Below are 18,943 nucleotides of genomic sequence, written 5' to 3' on the forward strand. Positions count from 1 at the left end.
TAGGGCTGCACGGGGCCACCCCGAGGCTGTGACAGCTGCAGCAGTCACCGCTATAGACCCTGTACCTCTGGGTAGCATCCCAGGCGTCACTCTGTAACCAGGACTCCTGCCTATTCCCGAGGAGGATGGGTAATGCTGCACAGCCCAAATCTCCCACAACACAGTCACAGCACGAGTGACCCAGCTTACAACTGCCTGTGTGACACAGCTGGAACCTGGTCTTTCCATTACCCAGGCTAGTTGTTTTGCTCGGCTATTCGGACTGCGTCCCTCAAATGGGACCTCCTGCTTCGGGACCACCTCATCGCACCAGACACCGGTGCTGGCGCGATGATTACTCCCGTGCCCTGAACTGCAAGTCCCGCCCTGTGACCGACACTGTGCCAGTCACAGAGCTGCCTCTTCCTGAACATAACAATCGGTCCGAGAGTGACCCGTGACCCAGGCGGCATCATCAGGACCTTTCCACAGGCTCTGAGGGTGTCTCTTCCTTTCGGATCCCAACGGTCAATGGCCATCTTGAAGTTGGCGTAATACCAAAGGAGGCACACACACCTGTCTGAGCCCCCAGATCCAGCCATGCCTGAAACAGGGACACTGATGATAGGAACCAATGAATACCCTATTTTGCTTGCGTTACTTGCTTCGGTGTCTGTCACTTGGAGCTAAAAGTATTCTGACAGACTCCTTTGTGACCTGGGTTAACATTGTTTTCCCCCCTCGCAGCAGCGTCTTTCCCTTTTATAAATTGAGGCCATCCGACCAGCCAGTCCAGCTTCACAGCAGCACGGGACACTGCTTGCAGCCACCCTGCATTGCTCAGGCAGAGACGCCCGGCTAGAATTCCCTGACTGAGTGGCTCTGTAAAGTATGCGCACTGTGTGGGTCCTCTGTGATGGGCAGAGGCAGGGATCAGCAGATTAGGGCCACAGGGCCAAATCTGGCTTGCAGATTGTCTTTGTCAGTAAAGTCTTATTGGCACGTACCACTCGTTTACATGTTCACTGTTCCTGGTTTTGTGCTACAATGGCAGAGGTGCATAGTTCTGACAGAGGTCATAAGGCCTAAAATATTCACTATTGGTTCCTTTTCAGAAAAGGTTTGCTGACCCCTGCTGTAAGGATACACATTTCTGATGTACTACAGGACATGGAAAATGTGAAAATTAAGTGACCTAAGAAACCCAGTGACTGGGTGTGAGGTGCGAGTCTCCGTCACCAGAAGACAGGCACTATCTTCAAGGCATCTGTCTTTCCTCTGCTCTTGGAAGTTCCAGGGCCTTTGAATGAGGGCCAGAGTGGGCTGAGGGCCCAGGGCCACCTACAGAACAGGGTCCAGGCTGCTCCCTGCTTCACCCTCCAGGCAGGATGAGAGCTGCCCAGCTCCCCTCCCTGCCTCTGAGCCTTACCATGTTTGGCTCTCTGCTGTCTGTGGCAGAGGTTTTGCGGGCTGGCTTGGTCTGTGGCCCAGTTGGAACTGCTGTGAGAAAACAGAAGCTGAAGTGTAGGGCAAGAGGTGCAGGTGGGCCACAGCGCCGTCCCAGAGCGAGTCAGGCCCGGCTCAGGGCTGGAAATGGAGGACGCTCCCCAGCCCACCCAAGGGACACCCTTGAGAAGCGGACAGCAGGAGGGCTCCCATGCCAGAGAAGCCGCCCCAACCCTGTCTCCACTCCCTAGGAAGGACAGCAGGTGCGTGGGGACAAGAGAGGCTGCCGCTGCCCAGGGCTCACAGGAGAGAGAGCTGGCTGGAGTTTCAACAGCGTGGTGGTATTATGACCACCAAAAATGTCAGAGATGTAGGGCCTGGGGGAACACAGACCAGGCAGGACTGCTGGGGGCCTGGAAGGGTGTAAGCTTGTCACCTGGTAAAGAGCCAGGTCTGTGGCTAAAGGCTGATCCACAACAGATCTCACTTTAGTCTGAGACAACAGAGGTAGAGACTCAACAGACCCTGGTGCTCATCAGGGTCTTAGGTGGGGGGACCGGGGATCAAACTTGGGTCCTTGTGCTTGTGAGGCAGGTGGAACCACTGAGCTAAATCCCTGGCCCTCAACAGGGTCTTTAATGTCGTCTTATCCAACGCTTTCTGTCTCCGAAGTCCCGAGAAGGGACTGATCACCATAAAGTCACACAGGAGGTCAGCAGCCAAAGCGGAGTCCTGAACCCCGCACAGCTGGTCCTCCAGGTCAGTTCTGTGACTGGCCTTGGTGAGCAGTCACACCCCGTGAGGTTCCGTTTCCTCCTGTGTCTCTAGGTGTTGTAAGTAGGAAGAGCGACGGCGATGACTGATAGGACAGCGGAAGGGAGACACTTGCCGCACACAGGCAGCCGTCTGAGGCACTCGGTGTCTCAGAACAGTGAGCCTCCCAGCAGCTGCAGAGGTGCCTGACTCACCTCCGTGTCAGGTGAGGACACTGCCTGCAGGGAGCGGCCAGGCTCCCCGTCCCTCTGGCAACTGGGGAGGACACATGAGGCAAGGGGCAGCCGAGCTCCTGACCTCCTGGGAGGCTGGTTTTTATGGTGACGGGCTCAGCGATCCTCCAGGAGCTGCTGTCCTCGTCCCAGCTCGCCTCGCGCCGGATCCTCTCCAGGTTGCTGTAGTTGCAGTCCCTGCGGATCAGCGGCTGCACCCGCTCCAGGAGCTGCTGGAGGAGCATGGAGTCTCGCTCCTGCCGCCGGATGGTGGCCAGGTAATCGATCTTCTCCAGCTCAAACTCTGACTGCAGGTCTCTGATCTCCACCTCTGCTGCCCGAAGCTGAAAGCCAAGGAAGCAAGGGGACCGAGCATGGGGGGTGGGGTGGGGTAAAAAGAATCAAGGTGTCGTGCGCAGGCGCCAACTCCCAAAGATGACTGTGATCGCTGTGTACTGCAAACTCGTACTAACACAAAATCGTTTAAGACTTGCAAGCAAAAAACTAATGAAAGCTGTTACTCCTCTCTAGATGCTGGAGTCTCGCGCACTATGAGTGGGGCCGCTGGAAGGTGACTGATCACTGGTTTCCAGCAGGCTCGCTGGTCCGAAGAGGTGGGTCAGTGGGGGCGTGGCCGGAAGGGCCTATGTCCCCTCCTCCCTCGACCCTCTGCTTCCTGTGTGCCATCTACCCCTCTGCCGAGCCCCTCGCCATGTCACCCTGCCTTGGTTCCAGCCGACTATGGGCGGAAACGTGAGCCAAAATAAAACTCTCCTACTTTAATTTGTGTCCGTATTGTGCCTCGCAGAGAAGAAAGTCGTAAGACAAAAGCCCAGGAGGGTGACAAGCAGCGAGCACAAAATGCCCTCCAGCAGCCACCATCTCCTGCTCATGGTCCTCTCACCTCGCCTCTGCGAGCCACCAGCCAGCCCAGGCCGCCCCTCTGCCCGCTGTCCCCCTCGGACGCCCGTGGCCCCTCCCGCCCATCCCTCATTCTCCCTCCCATCCGTCTACACGGGTGCGGCGAGCGCTCAGTGTGTCCACAGCTGCAGCCTCCAAGGAGCTGGGACAAGAGGCGCAGGCCACTGCCCTGGGGACAGCCATCTGTACTGAGGTAGAATTCACACGTCATACCGTTCGCCCATGTAAAGGGTACACTCTGGTTCTACAAAGTTATGCGACCACCACCATGATCAATTTTAGAGCACTTTCATCACCCAAAAGGAAACCCCACGCTCTCTGTCTCTGTGGTTGAGCTGTGCGACCCTGGGACCCTTCCACCTTCCCCATCCTGTGGCTGATCTCTCTTCTTCCTGTGGCCTTGGTCTTCCATCTTCCCTTCCCCCCTCTCCCTCTGTGTGACACTGATATGAGATGATCAGGGCTGGTTCCAGTTGCAGAAATGAGCGTGACCATGAGTTGTCAACAAGTACTGCCTCTCCCCAGGTACACACACGGCTGTATCCCACCCTCAGATTTTTCACCCACAAATAAGCAAGACCAGCAGACCCAATGACTGTTTATCCAGAACTCAAGTGCCAGTGGCAGAGTCAAGAGCGTTTTGCGATCCCAACGAATCTTCCCAACAACCCCACAAGACAGCCACCTATTATCAGTATCCCCATTTACAGCTAAAGCAATTGCCTCAGAGGCTCACAGCAGTTAAGAAACACATACAGAGTCACACAGCAATAAAATGATGGGCTAGGAGCCACCCGAGATGTTTCTCTGTACTCCAAAGCCCCAGGCTGATCAGCCCCACACTGTCCTTGTTGTGTTTGTATTTATTTATTTATTTTTGGCACTGGGGATCGAACTCGGGACCTTGTACTTGCGAGGCAGGCAGCGGCCCCACTGAGCTAAATCCCCAGCCCTCATGTAAATTTTAATGGTTCTTTTGTTAAATTTATTTATTTAATTTTTTTTTTTTGGTACTAGGGATTGAACTCGTGTCCTTGCACTTGCAAGGCAGGTGGCGGAACACTGAGCTAAATCCCCAGCCCAGTTATATTTACTCTTGTTTTGTTTGTTTTGGTCCCAGGGATCGAACTTGGGACCTTGTACTTGTGAGGTGGGTGGTGTAACCACTGAGCTAAATCCCCAGCCCTTAAATTTACTCTTATAGTTTATTTTATTTCAATTTTTTGGTTTTTTGTGGTACTAGGGATTGAACCCAGGATCTTCCCCTGAGTTACCTCCCTGACAATTCTTATTTTTTATTTGATACAGGGTCTTGCCAAAACATAAAATTGCCCAGACTGGGCTCCAACTGGTGATCCTCCTGTCTCAGCCTCTTAGAGTGCTAGGAGTGCTATTATTTTTTTATGTAAGTAGAACTGTTCTTTAAATTTTATTTGTATATTGTTCAAGTGTAGAAAAGCACAAACTGATTTTTTTCTTATTGATCTAGCATCATGAAACCTTGATGAACTCATTTATTAAATTGGTTTTGCTTTTGCAGGGCTGGGGATTGAAACCAGGGCCTTAGAAATGTGAGGCAAATGCTCTACCACTGAGCTAAACTCCCAGCTCTTTTGTAAAAAAGTGGTTCCCTTAGGCTATTCTATATGTGTGTATCTGCAGATGAAGAGTTTTATCTCCTTTCCAGTCAGGCTGCTTTTTGTTTGATTTTCTTGCCCAACTGTCCTGTTTAGACCCCTCAGCCAGGTGTTAGATAGGAGTCATAAGAATGGACATCTTCTTCCTGATTCTGGTCTTAATGGGACCAGCATTTAGTCCTTTACATTAAGTCTGATGAAAGCTGTGGGTTTCGCACAGATGCCCTTTATCAAGCCAACATATTTCCCTTTTACTCCTACTTTGTTTAGTGCTGTTACCATGACAAACGCTGAATTCTACCCATTGCTTTTCCGCACACAGATGATTATGTGCTGTTTGTCCTCTATCCTACTAGCATGGCGAGTGACATGATGTTTGAATGCGAAACCAACCTTGTGTTGCTAGGAATCCCACTTCGGCATGGTGTGTAACCCTTTTCTGTGTTGTTGGATTTGGTTTGTTCATACTGAGTGCAGCCTTTTCGTATCTGTAGTCATAAGAAATATTAGTCCATAGTTTTCTTAGGTCTCAGTCTGGTTTTGGCATCCAGGTAATACTGGCCCCACCGAATGAACCGAAAAGTAATCTCTTCTATTTCTCAATGATTTTAAATATCTTTTTAAAACCAAAAAGCTTCATTTTGCAAACAAAACCTAGTTAGAAAATATAGTGGGGGCTGGGGATGTAGCTCAGTGGTTCTGGCTCCCGCCTTGCAAGCACAAGTTCCTGAGTTGGATCCCAGGTACAAAAAAAGAAAAAAAAGAAAGAAAATATAATGGAAGAGAATATACCCCATATAGGAAAGCAAACAGAATACCTGTAAATTAAACTAACAAAACAGGTCCAGAACACATATGAGAGAATCTACAAAACACTTGTGTATGATACAAAAATTTATTTGAACCAACAGAATGATACACAATGTTCCTGGGGATGAGAAAATAAGCTCATGTAAGAATCAATACTCCCAAGCTTATTTACAAATATGTGACTCCTTCAAGAAGTCCATCTTTTTCCTTTCATTCTTTTTCCTTTTGAGCTACCCAATTGTTTATAAATTCATATACAAAACAAATAAGAAAGAATATCCAGGAAAAGCTTGGGAAAAAAAAATCACTGAGAGACAATTAACTGTATGCATTTATTATTATAAAACATATTATAAAGTCAAGTGCAGGGACATGTGACAATACTCTCAGGGACTCAGGTGGTTGAGGCAGGAGAATCACAAGTTTTAGTCCAGCCTAGGCAACTTAGCAACTTAGGGAGACTCTGTCTCCCTGTTAAAAAAAAAAAAAAAAAAAAAAATAAAGCCTGTTTTAAACAATGTGGTTGCCATACCTGTATGAGAGATAGCAAGAGAAGTAAATAGAAAATCCAGAAAAAGATCTAGATGCACTCAGAAATTCAATATGGCCTAAAGGCAGGACTTGAAATTGGAAAGTAAGGGGGCTTTCTGAAAAATGGTGCGCAGGATACACAGATGGCTATGTGAGAAAAGATAACTGCAAATCAGCCCCTCACACCAGGGTAGGTTTCCGAGTGGACCAGGGATGTAAGTGTTCCCCAAACAACATACAAGTTCTGCATGAAAACATGAGTGAACTTGCTTAATTATACTCACAACCTATGTGCAAAAATGCCAATTAATTTGGCAACTTAAAAAATTTTTATATGGCAAAAACACCACAAAGCACAGCAAAACACAACTGAAACATCGGGGGCAAAATCTGCAACTTATATCACAGACCAAGGAATTAATGTCCCTCAGTATATAAAGAACCTCAGTTAAATAGAGAACAGAAAGACCAACCACCTTAATAGGAAAGTGGGCAAAAGAGGCAAACATAGCTCTGAGGGAAACAATTGCAAAGGCCCCCAAAACACATGAGAAAATGTCCAATACAATAATAAAAATGCATATCAGAACTACTCAGAGGGCTGGGGATTTAGCTCAGTGGTTACGGCGCCTACCTTGCAAGTGCGAGGACCCGAGTTCGAGCCCCACTACCGAATACAACAACAGCAACAAAACTACTCAGATATTATTTCCCATCTAATAAATCAAAAACCCGAGTTACTCAAATAGACTCTGTTGGTGAGGCTGTAAGAGGTGTCTCACACCGGTGCAAAATAAAGCTCGAGAGAGAGAGACAGAGATACAGAGAGAGAGAGAGAGAAAGTTGGAGATATCTCTCAAAAATCATCCCAGGATTCCAGATAGAAGCAGTAGAAACCAAAGAAATCTCCCAAAAATATACAAGTTGCTGGATGCCTGTCGTCCCATCTACTCATCTCCACACATACACACACACACACACACACACCCAGAGTATGCACATCACTACAATCAAATGTAGACAGTCAAGTTGCAGACCGGTTGAACAGACAGTGATACAACCTCACAATGGGGTGCTATAGAAGAAAATCTCTACACTGCAATGGAGTTGTCGGCAGAATCCATTCTTAGGTGAAAAACGAAGGGATTGGGGGATAGAGTGTGTTACGGCCACTTTCATCTGAACAGGGGATGGCTGTGTGTGTGTGTGTGTATGCGCGAGTGGGCACACATACATACCACATCTTTCCTTGTACAAGTGCTCCCTGACGTATGAAGGGGTTACTGACAATAAGTTCACCATAAATTTAAAATACTGAAAACTGGAAACGCCTTCAATACACCTAACCTACAAGCATCACAACGTCACCAGCCTTCCTGAAATGTGTTCGGAATGTGCCAAGGACTTAGGGCTGCTTCTGCTAAAACCCTGCCTCTTCCCTTGAGCCTGCATGTCCAGCAGGCAACTAAAACCTGGGGGAAGCTTGGCCTCTGTGCCTCCGTTTCGCAGCTCCCTCCTTTCCTACTTTAAAACTCTGAGGCAGAGTTCTGCTGGACTCTGCATGGAGCCCTGTTACTCGTTTAAGTGTCTGTGTAAACACTGGTAGTATAAACACTTGATTAACACTAAATTTACCTGACTTCTCTCATCCCCTATCCCCTTCAAGACTGAAGACACCAAAGTAAGATGCTTTCAACATTCCAGGGCTGGGGCGTGGTGGCGCACACCTGTAATCCCAGCACACAGGAGGCTGGGGTAGGAGGATCGCTGTGAATTCGAGACCAGCCTGGGCTACACAGGGAGTTCCAGGTCAGTCTCAACTACATAGTGAGACCCTGTCTCAAAAAAAAAGATTCCAGGAACAGCAAGCCTCACAGGCAAATCCCCTATATTGTAGCCAAGCAGGAGCAATTGCCCTGTGGCAGGAACTGAGCCTGTCAGCCTAAGCAACAACAGTCATCTCAAGATGGGGGCCAAATTGCCCTCGCCAGTGACAGTGGCTTCTGAGGAGCCCCCTCTCAGAAACAGATCTGTGATCATGACCAACCAGGTCAGCCTTTAACAGGGTGACTTAACTATGCGAACCCCATTTGTCCCCTAATTCTTCCTGTTTAACCCTGAAGCTCCTGACAGTACCCCATGACGGTTCATATCCGGATGTCCCCCCAGAGCTCAGCACTCAGAGGCAGGGCTCGTGGAAGGGTGCTGCAGCAGACTTGGGGTTTGGAGGAGGAATCTGGTTGGAACAGGCAGGTGAGACCTTGTCTCAAAAAGGAAAGAAAGAGCTGCTAGGTGTGGTGGCACATTACTATAATCCCTGGAGGCTGAGACAGGAGGATCATAAATTCAAGCCCTGCCTGAGTAGCCTGGCAACTTAGTGAGACTTGTCTGAAAAAAAAAAATTAAAAATTAAAGTGCAAAATCCCGGGGTTCAATCGCAATAATAATAATAAAAAAAAGCTAATCCTCCATACCTACATGATTACGAAGTTCGTTTCTAAATAACCTTTCTTGATTTACAGAACCCAAGACACCCGCGGCCCTCAGCTAAACGTGAGCAGGTGTGACGGCCCTCCTCACTCTTTAAATCTGAGCGCGAGCTAGTGCAGAGCGGGTCCTCACTCAGGACAAGCGGCGGCGGTTCCACTGCGCTAAATCCCAGCTGTGAAGTTCAACTTGCAGAAAGCGATCCATGAGTGACCCGCCCAGGAGGTCGGGGTCTTGGGGTGACGCTCCAGCCAGAGGGGAAGAGGGAGGCATGGCCCGGATGGCACCGACCCCGCTCAGGACGCAGCCTGCCCGCCCCCGTCCCTCCCTATGAAGGACCTTTGCTTACGGGGAGGGCAACTCCCGCCCCACCTTCCCAGGTGCCAGCCCTTGAGCAAAGCCGACTTCACACGGACTCGCGTTCCTGAGAGCCGGCTTCCAAGCGGTGCGCGGACGGAGCGCTCGGCTGCTGCCTTAACCACAGAACAGTGCCTGGCACACAGCAGGTGATTAATAAGTGCTCGCGGGGAGCCTGCAGGGCCGCCCGGACGCCCGCAGGCTGTGGCGCTGCCCGGGAGCGGGGTCTGGCCCGTGTCCGGGCGCAGAGGGACAAGGCCTCACCTTCCTCTGCATCTTCTCCAACAGCTTGCTCTTGGCCCTCACTTCCTCCTGGATGGAGTCGTAGACATTGAGCAGCACCCAATCCCCGACATCCTCATCCGAGCTCTGCAGCGCGGCCAGCAGCTGTTTCTTGCGTTCATCTGCGTACCGCTTCCGCCGCCTGTGCTTCTCCTTCAGGTCCTTGTTCTCCGCCTGCTCCCCGCCCACCACCTGTCGCTCCAGCAGCTGCAAACTGACGTGCGGAGGAGAGAGCAAGCGCGATCAGAGAGCATGTGCCATCCGGCCTCACCAAATCCCTCCGCAACCCCACTTCCCGAGGGGTGAAGTTGCTTGCTAGACAGAGGTCAGAACTTTCAGCTCCGGCACAGACACACACGGTGTACCGGGGATCGAACTCGGGACCTTGTGCTTTCAAAGCAGGCGGTGGAACCCCTGAGCTAAATCCCCGGCCCACCACGGTAGATTTTTAAAAAGCATTTCTGCATAGAATACTAAAAATGTTTAAAGTTTTGCCGTTTAAGGGTAGAAATTTGAGATAACTACAGAGGAAGGCTCACAGGGACTGACTCCCCACTACCTAATAAAGCACCCCCAAAATGCTTCAGGCTCTTGCCTCTTCCAGACAGGCGGAAGGGCTGGTAACAAAAGGCAGGGGACATTGGAGAAAAAGGGTGAGAGTCAGGCTGGGGGTGGCACAGGATCCACAGGCTCTGCGCAGAAGCAGCCAGGGCCGAGGACACCTTGTCCAGAGCGCTCCTCTCTTGAAAACCCTGTCTGAGATCCCATCAGGACACCAGAACCCCCAGCTTGCTCCAGCCCAAATTCCTACTACAACTTCTAGAATGGAGACTGTTTCCTACCCTGCCCCTCTGCTCCTTACCGAGAAAGCCACCCCTGGGGTACACGGCTTGCATACTTTGCTCGGGTGTCCCTTTTCTGTAAAGCCTTCCCTGATCTTCACTGCAGACCCCAAGGTAAAATGGCCTCAAAGCGGCTGAGTGCCCTCCATGTGCCGGGCCACTGGGCTGTCACCACCTGTACAACTGCAACTGGTAGTATCACCTATTTTGCCTGTTTTTTTGTTTTGTTTTGTTTTGGTCTGGTTTTATACTGGGAATGGAACTCCGGACCTTGAGCTTTCGAGGCAGCAGAATCACTGAGCTAAATTCCAGGCCCTTAGTATCACCTATTTTGCAGATAAGAAACCAAGGCCGCAGAGGTAGACAGCACGCCTGCCCAGGGCTTCCTGCTCCTCCAGCACCCAGCCCTCCCCAGACCAGGGTTCCCTTGGGGCCAAGGCAGCAGCCACTCAGCGCATCCTGGGCACAGAAGCTCGTTTTGAACTGTGGCTGGTGGGACCGGACTCCCGGTGCCGGGAGGAGGCTGGGTCCCCAGCCTGTGACCACAAGGTGGGATATGACAGAATTGCCAGCAGGAGTAAAAACTGAGGCTCAGAAGTGGGCTTTCCACAAAGCCGCACATCAAGTGAAGGATGCCCAGCTCCCTAAGGGGTCTCAGAGATGTGGGGTGGCCCATCTCCGGCGAAGGTGCCTGTCGATCACAGAGGGCACTGAAGGCCAGGAAATGAGGAATGCCCACCTGCCCTGGGGATTCCCGGAGCCCACAGACCAGGCCCTCCAGAAGCCCAGGAGTGACACCTGTGGCAGCCTGTTCCCCGCTAGGACAGAGGACAGGGCTGCCTCAGCCATAGTAGGGGGACAGCTGGTGTGGTCAGCAGGGGGGGTCAGGAAGAAGCTCTGATCCCATCCCACCAAGGCCAGGAAATGAGGAATGCCCACCTGCCCTGGGGATTCCCGGAGCCCACAGACCAGGCCCTCCAGAAGCCCAGGAGTGACACCTGTGGCAGCCTGTTCCCCGCTAGGACAGAGGACAGGGCTGCCTCAGCCATAGTAGGGGGACAGCTGGTGTGGTCAGCAGGGGGGGTCAGGAAGAAGCTCTGATCCCATCCCACCCACCCACCCGCAGGCTGGGTCCCGCTCCCTCCTGCCCTGCGGCAGGACCCCCGGGTGCTCACCGGGCCAGCACCCGCTGCTGGTCCACGACAGGCAGCGGCTCCTCCGTCAGCGCAGCCTCATCCACACCCACACTCCCGCTTCTCCCACTTGCTGTGGCCAGCAGGGGCTGAGGCTGGGTCGCCAGGACCATCTGGGCCTTGGCTTCCATCCACGTCTCCAGCTCTGCCGTGGGCACCTCCGCCACTTCTGGGACCAGATCAGCCTCCTGAACAGGGGAGGAGTCCAGATGGGGATGAGCTCACAGGTGGCCTCGGTCCCACAAGGGACAGTCCACCCATCAAGATCTGGCACGGAACTTCTCTGGAGATACAGGTTGAACACCCCTAATCCAAACACCTTAAATCCAAACTTCTCTGAAATGTGAACGTTTTTGAGCTCCATGGTGCTCACTTCTGGGTATCAGAACATTCTGGATTTTGGCGTTCAGGTTAGGGATACTCATACGTTAAAATCTGTGCAAATATTCCCAAACCTGAAAAACTCCAAAATCTGAAACACTGGTCTCCAAGGCCCAGTCTCCACATGGTAGCCAGGGAAATTTTCTTCAAATATAAACCAATTACAGCATCCCTTTCCTGCTTTCAAACCTTCATGACTTCCCATAGAATTAAAAAAAAAGAATTAATCTCCAGAAGGATCCATCCTCCTCCATGGTCTTGCCCCTGATCCCTACTTCCCCCAGTCTTTCCCCACCTCTACCCTGCTGACTCTTTTTATTTTGGTACCGGAGATCAAACTTGGGTCCTTGCACTTGCAAGGCAGGTGGCGGAACCTCTGAGCTAAATCCCTGCCCTTGACCTCTCTTTCTGTTGCTGAGCAAGTAAAAACCTTCCCAGCCACAGGGCCTTGGCACCTGCTGCTCTTCCTGCCTTTCCTTCTGGTCTGAGTCCCACCTCCACGCTACCATCTAGCTAGGGCTTCTCAGCCACTCCCCTTACATCTACGGCTATGTAGCTCAGCAGGACTCTTCGTTCTCCCTAAGGGTGGGGAGAGTTAAAGCTTTCCTCTCTCAGCCCCAGACCAGCCCTGCTGTCTTCAGCAGAAGAGAAAGGGTAGGGTCCTAGAGCAGCAGGGTCCAAACCAGGCCTGCAGCCTTGGTCCTCTGCATATCCCAGCCCCCACTTCTTCACACGAAGGGCCTCAAGGGTAGGAAGGTCTGAAATCTGAATATCACACAGACTTTGCCATCTGCTACGAGCCCCGGGGGAATCCAGGGCTGTTTTTCCTGTCTCATGAACAGGGAAACTGGGGCCCGAGGAGGAAGGGACAAGCCAGATTCACAGGAAGACGGGCAGAGCCGGACCAGGGGAGGACTCAAAATGGGGAGGGCTCCGACAGGGCTGTCAGGGAGGTGTGCTTGGGGGGAAACGGGATGTGGAGGAAGACTGGTCTGGAACCCTCCTCCTGTCCCCTGCCATCCTGCCCTGCACACAACTGCCCAGGGTGTCACCGCCCACAGCCTCCTCCACCTGTCGCTGCTGTCGCTGCTGGGAGAAGGGCCCAGAAGGGGTGAGGAGCAAGAGGACACACAGGGCACATGCTAGGGCCAGTACCGGGGGGAAAAAACAGAAAAAGAGGATTAAGAAGGAAAAAAGTGTTGGAAGGGGACAGGGAGAGCTTCGCTGCCGATTCCCCAGGCAGGCGCTCTGTCAGTGGGCAGGCGACTGCCTGTGCTGTGTGTCTCCACCCCAACTTCCCCACTGGCGTGTGGATCCTCAGACAGAGGGCTCCTTCCCTCTGCCTGCTGGACTTCTGCGTGGCCTCGTGTGTGACACCAGCTACCTGAACGGGGACTGGCAGCGCATCCGTCCTGGCCACCATGGAGGACAGGCCGGCCAGCTTGGCGTCCACCTCGGCAACCGGGTCCTGCAGGTTTGGTCCCATCCGCGGGGCCACCAGGGGCGGCTCCTCCGCCTGGATGTAGTTCTCGCCCTCCGGCCGGGTCCCAGCGTCCTCCTGGCCGAGGTCCTCCTCCAGGAAGTACTTGCTCTGGGACCCCACCTCCGGCCCGCCGAGCTCCAGGCTGGACAGCTCCTCGGGCCCAGGGAAGGCTTCACACATGCAGGATTCTTCCAGTGTGGATGACTCACTGGACCTGAGAGAAATCTCAGACTTGGAGGGCTCTGCCCTACGCAGCTCCTCAGATCTGGAGGGAATCTGGGTGTTGGAGACCACATCTCTGGGCAGGGTGTTGGGCACAGAGGACGCGGCAGGCCTCACGGGTGCCTCGAACCAGAAGGGAGGTGCATGTTCAGACACGTTGGCAAACTCGGCCCTGGGCAGGACCTTGGCACCGTGGAGGACTTCTGCTTTCAGAACGGCCTCTGCAAAAGAAGGGCTTCCTGAGCTTTGTGAGTGCAAGGGTGAGGGGGCTGCCCAGCCAAGAGTCAAAGCCTCCCAGCACCCTTACGGTCCAGTCTCGGTGCCGGCCATCCCTGCCCCCTTGGAACACAAACGCTGCCCTCTCTTCCAGGAAGCCTCCTCCGACCAGCACGGGACCTCGGCAGGCTGATCTCCCCAGCCGCTACGTGCCGGGCTCTGGGCATCCTGCCCTGGGACCTCTCCCACTCAGCAGGCTGCCCGTGGGTCTTACAGCCTTCACCACCAGACCCCCAGGTCCCTCACTAGAGCACCAGCCTCCGTTTGTGGCCACAGAACATGCTAGAAGCCTGCCCATTAAATGAACACTACGAGTACCTGTTAGACCTATGCAGACCAAATACAGTCCAGAGGGAGGCCTGATGCTCACCCTGGCGGGGCTCTGAGGGGAGGAAGGAAAACGCCAGCAGCCGCCCTCTCTCTGGGCTTTGCTCACACAGCCAGGGCCTTCAGTCGCCCTTCTTGTCCCATCCATTTCTCCATCGCCAGTGTCCCTGCTGCCCTCTGCTGAAACATGGGCCTCAACCTCTCTCAGCCTTAGCTTCCACACCTGCTAAGTGAGGGTTCAGGGATCCTACCTATCTGGATAGAGGAGGCTCCAGGAGGGGATGCCCAGCGCGCAGCAGGGTCCACACCAGGTGCCCACACTATGCTCGGCACTGTCATCATTGCGAAAGCGGATGTGTTGGCACTGTGGGGAGCAGGACCCAGTAGCACAGCTTTTTTTTTGTTTGTTTTGTTTTGTACCAGGGATCCAACTTGGGTCCTTGCACTTGTGAGGCAGACGGCGGAACCACTGAGCTAAATCCCCAGCCTGGCACAGCTGTTTGTTTTGTTTTGTTTTCAATTTTTTGAGACAGGGTCTCACTAGGTAGTTGAGCCTGTAACTCACTGTGTAGCCCAGGCTGGTCTCAAACTCACTGTGATCCTCCTGCCTCAGCCTCCCAAGTGCTGGTATTACAGGTGTGCGTCACCACACCCAGCTCTAGAACAGCTGTTTGGATGATACATTCTAGACCTAGACAATCAAAAGGCGGCAGTTGCCAGGCATGGTGGTGCCCACCTACCATCCTAGCATTTGGGAGGCTGAGGCAGGAAGATCACTGCAAGTTGAGGCCAGCCTGGACTGCATAGGGAGTTCAAGGCCAGCCTGAACTACAGAGTGAGATCCTGCCTCAAAACAAACAAAAACAAAAAAGGAGACAGCTTCCACACAAACATTCTTGCTAATGAGCTCATACACATGGGATATGGTTGCTCTGGTAACCATAAAAAAGGCTCAGAAGTGAGAGGAGAGTGCAGAAAACAAAGAAACTTGCAGCGGGGACCCTCCCCTCAAACAAGGGTGACACATCACCCCTCTGAGTCAGCCTGGAGCAGCTGAAGATGGAGACAAACCCCGGGATGCAACGTCACATGCGAGAACTCTGCCTCTGGGGCCAGAGTGCGTGGGTTCCAATCCCCTGGCGCTACCTCCCCAGCCGCGTGACCATGGGCAACTGCTCACACCTCTTTGCCGGGGTCTCCTGACCTAGGAAAGGAGGGGGACAGTGATGCCCCTCCCTGGCCTGCTCTGAGGAGTCAACGGGAGTGGCTGGGTGTGACAGCAGCCAGGTGGCGCCCACCTGTCCCCTTCCGCAGGTTCTCCTGCAGCGTGGACAGCTGCATGTCATACGAGTTGCGCATGGCGGTGATGTCCTCCTCCAGCCTGGTGCGGGACTCCTGCTCTGCCTCGTAGTCGGCCCTCAGCCGGGCCAGGCGCTTCTCGTACTCCTGGATGGGCGGGAGACATGAGCCCACACTACTCAGCTCCCAGTGCTCTTTTCTGGGTGCTGAGCCAATATGGAAAATGCAAGTGAGTCAAAACGAAGAAACTAAGATCCCCCAGGTGACATGGCCGTGACAGCTCACTATTTAGAGCCCTTCTTTCTACAGTTTTTGGCTTGGTTTGATTTGGTTTGTGGTACTAGGGGTGGAGCCTATGTGTGCCCTGCCGCTCTACCACTGAGACACAATCCCAGCCTTGTCTTCATTTTTCAATTTGAGACAGGATCTGAGTCACCCGGGCTGAGCCTGAACTTGCGATCCTACAGCTTCTCTATGTATTTTTCTCTATGCGTTTTTAATAGACTGATGAGAATGCATTGGTTTGCAATCTAATTTCTCCACCTAACACTATGTCATAAACATCTTTGCAAGTGCACTGACAGATGCGTGTGCGCGCGCGCGCGTGTGTTGTTCCGGGATTGAACTTGGGACCTTGCACTTGTGAGGCAGGCGGTGAATCTGCTGAGCTAAATCCCCGGCCCTGACAGATGAATTATCTAGTGGTCCTCAACCCGTCGATGACATCAACTTTCATCTCTAACTTTGCTGTCACCACCAGCTCTTGTCGCACGGGCAGCCTGTCACCCAGCCCCACTTCCATGCTTGTTCCTACCCCAAACGGTCGCCTACACGGCCACCACACACCCTTTACACCTGGTTTCCACACTGCTGCCCTCTGTCAGTGGCTCATGGATAAAATCTAAGCTCCTCCCTTTGACCTGACCTGACCTGAGTTGCCCCACAAGATGTGGGCCTGCTGCCCTGTAGCCATCTCCTCCCCTTTTTTGTTTGTGATGCTGGGAATGGAACCCCCTCATGCTGGAAAAGCGCTGTGCCACCGAGCTTGGCCCCAGACCAGACCTCCCAGGGTCCCTGCCACGTTTGGGCCCCGGATTCCTTGCTACTCCTAGACTCACCCACCTCCTTCCTGCTCGGGCCGCGGCTGGCTCCCTGGCCACCCCAGTGGGGTATCCAGGTGCACTGCCAGCGCCCTCCAGGTCGGGCACACCCGAGAGTGGGTGTCAACACGTCTACAAGCACTGAGCTTCCTGCTAAGACCAGCCGCGTCCCTGGCCCAGGGCCGCTTCCCGGCCAGGCAGCTCTCCGGGCCCAGCGGCCCACTCCCCACCTGCTGTCTCACCACCCTCATCCTCTGTCCCTTCCTCACTCAGCTGAGAACAGCCCTGCGCTGTTCCTGCTCCTTGGCAAGGGCCACAGCCTCGGCCCGGCACCAGCACGGCTCCCGACCAGCACAGCCCTGCCCGGTGACACCCCATGACACCCAGGCCTCGGCCCCACCACCCCTGCACTCTAGCAAAACCCAGCACATGAGCCCTGCCTGAGCACACACGTGCGTACACACGAATGCACAAGCACACGCCCCACCCCTGCCCTCCACTTCCTTTCCGTGCAGAGCTCGCCACCCAGTTCTCACCCCCCTCGGCCCCCATATCACCTCCTTTGAGGCAGCAGGCCACTGCCACCCACCCACTGCAGGCTGCTAGAGCCCCCTCCTGTGTGCTAGGCATGAACCACCTGCTGCTGGGCCAGCCCACCGAGAGCCCGTTACGTGTTCAGTCTGATACCCTGATGCCTCTCTGTCACGGAGCAAACAGTCTACACTCCGTGTCCGTCCGTCCGTCCCTTCCAGTGTCAAAGCACTAACCCCACCAGCACCACCGCCGCGTGCCTTGCTGCTAGGGTGCAGGCAGGCGCTCAGACCCCCGTGTCCAGGCCTGAGTGGGGGTCACAGCACAAGCTCGGCTCTCAGCCTCTGCACCCAAAAACAAGAGGGCCCTGGCTTTTGCCCTTGTCCGGTCTGTGTGAGCAGCCGGAAAGCTGCTGAGGCGGATATCGTACAGATGGGGAGAGAGAGGCCCAGAGAACGCGAGTGCCCCACCAGACGCCGCACAGCCAGACCGTACTGGGCTGGTAGAAAGGCGAAGCTGGAGGGACACTGATGATGTTCGGCCCAAATCTTCCAGTACAGCCTGTGCTGAGGGTCGCAGCTGAGCCCTCTCCAGGGCACCGTTCTGGAAAGCGAAGGAGCGCACCGCCCAGGCACACGGCAGATGCTCAGTAATGAGACTGCGGTAAGAGGGCGAGCGGAGGGAGAAGAAAGACCCCACAACTCTTCCCCTATGCAGAGCAAACCCCCAAGGTCAGCAAGGGTATCTCAGGGTGGCAGGGCTGGGCTGAGCACGCCGAGCACCCACATCCCCTGTCCAGCGCCTCGCAACCAGCTGCCCGAGCAATGTCACCATGTGACCACCAGGGGGCAGCGGTACCCTGCTCACTGGGCTGCCAGGGCCTCTGCCACCGGATTTGTGCTTCCTTGCGGACCACGCCTCCTCCCAGCTCTGGTCCAGCCCTCCACGCCCCTCTCAGATGTGTGACCAAAGTCCCCCGCCATGTGATTCTGTGCCCACTCAGCCCTGCCAGCATGACTTCTCTGGTTTCTGTGGGCTTCTGCTCAGCCAGCCCCAGAGGCCCCTTCCTTTGCTGCCACCACCCAAGGGGACAGGCCCAGGGCTCCAAGATGGTCTTGACACTCAGCCCTGCCCTAGACCCTCAGGTGAAAAGACAAGTAAGTTGCCGAGTTCCCCAGGTCTTACAGGTCTGTCCCCAGACAGGGTCTCAGGCCTCACAGCCTGACAGGGGCACCGAGGGCTGACCCCAACTGAGGTCACAGAAGAGCGGCAGGGACAGCTACAGCACAGTCGGGCTGCGGCCCTGGCCAAGCTGCCCAGGCGTCTCATCAGACTCCGTTCCCTACAGGGACCAGCAAAGGTGAAGGTCTGCACTGTGCCTGCCTGTGCCAGTCCCTTGTGAGAGCCAGCCCCACATCTGGCTACTGCACTCCCTGCCCTGCAGGTCCCCAGGAAGGCTGGGGAAAACCCAGGGCCCCTCAGTGACAACTCTTCCAGGAGCCAACACCACACTCCCTGTGGTCACAGGCCAACCAGGACTGTTCACAGCTGCAGAAGGACAGACTCCCCTCTGGCCCGACTGCCCTGCATTTTCCCAGGCTGTTCCCACAGCCAGGGATGCCCTCTCCATTTCTATGTCTCAGCCAGCTCTTCCCTCAGCACAGACTGCAACCTGGGGCCAGGAGCCTGGGTTCAAATCCTGACTCGGAGTCTCCTTACAGCATGCCTTAGCAAGCCATGGTATCTGTGTGTGTGTGTGTGTGTGTGTGTGTGAGAGAGAGAGAGAGAGAGAGAGAGAGAGAGAGAGAGAGAGAGAGAGAGAGAGAGAGAGAGAGAGGGAGGGGGGGGGGGGG

General features: G+C 54.1%; 1 protein-coding gene across 7 annotated transcripts in view; it reads right to left on the reverse strand.

Moving 5' to 3' along the window:
• The window catches only part of Kif17 (kinesin family member 17), a 37,692-nt gene that overhangs the window by 2,255 nt on the left and 16,494 nt on the right, over nt 1-18,943 (reverse strand). For 2 of the 7 annotated variants that reach the window (XM_010625794.1, XM_010625792.1), the window contains exons 7-12: nt 15,459-15,606; nt 13,237-13,778; nt 11,454-11,659; nt 9,419-9,650; nt 2,497-2,755; nt 1,409-1,476 (exon numbers count right to left, since the gene is read on the reverse strand). In XM_010625794.1, the coding sequence (XP_010624096.1) occupies nt 1,409-1,476; nt 2,497-2,755; nt 9,419-9,650; nt 11,454-11,659; nt 13,237-13,778; nt 15,459-15,606 (1,455 nt within the window). Of the gene's footprint in view, nt 1-1,408; nt 1,480-2,496; nt 2,756-9,418; nt 9,651-11,453; nt 11,660-13,236; nt 13,779-15,458; nt 15,607-18,943 lie in introns of all 7 variants that reach the window. The other 5 variants (XM_010625798.2, XM_010625797.2, XM_010625796.1 and 2 more) reach the window with 3 other exon arrangements.

Source organism: Fukomys damarensis, unplaced genomic scaffold (genome assembly GCF_012274545.1).
Source record: "Fukomys damarensis isolate Sample0158 unplaced genomic scaffold, DMR_v1.0_HiC HiC_scaffold_23, whole genome shotgun sequence".
Lineage (NCBI taxonomy): Eukaryota > Metazoa > Chordata > Mammalia > Rodentia > Bathyergidae > Fukomys > Fukomys damarensis.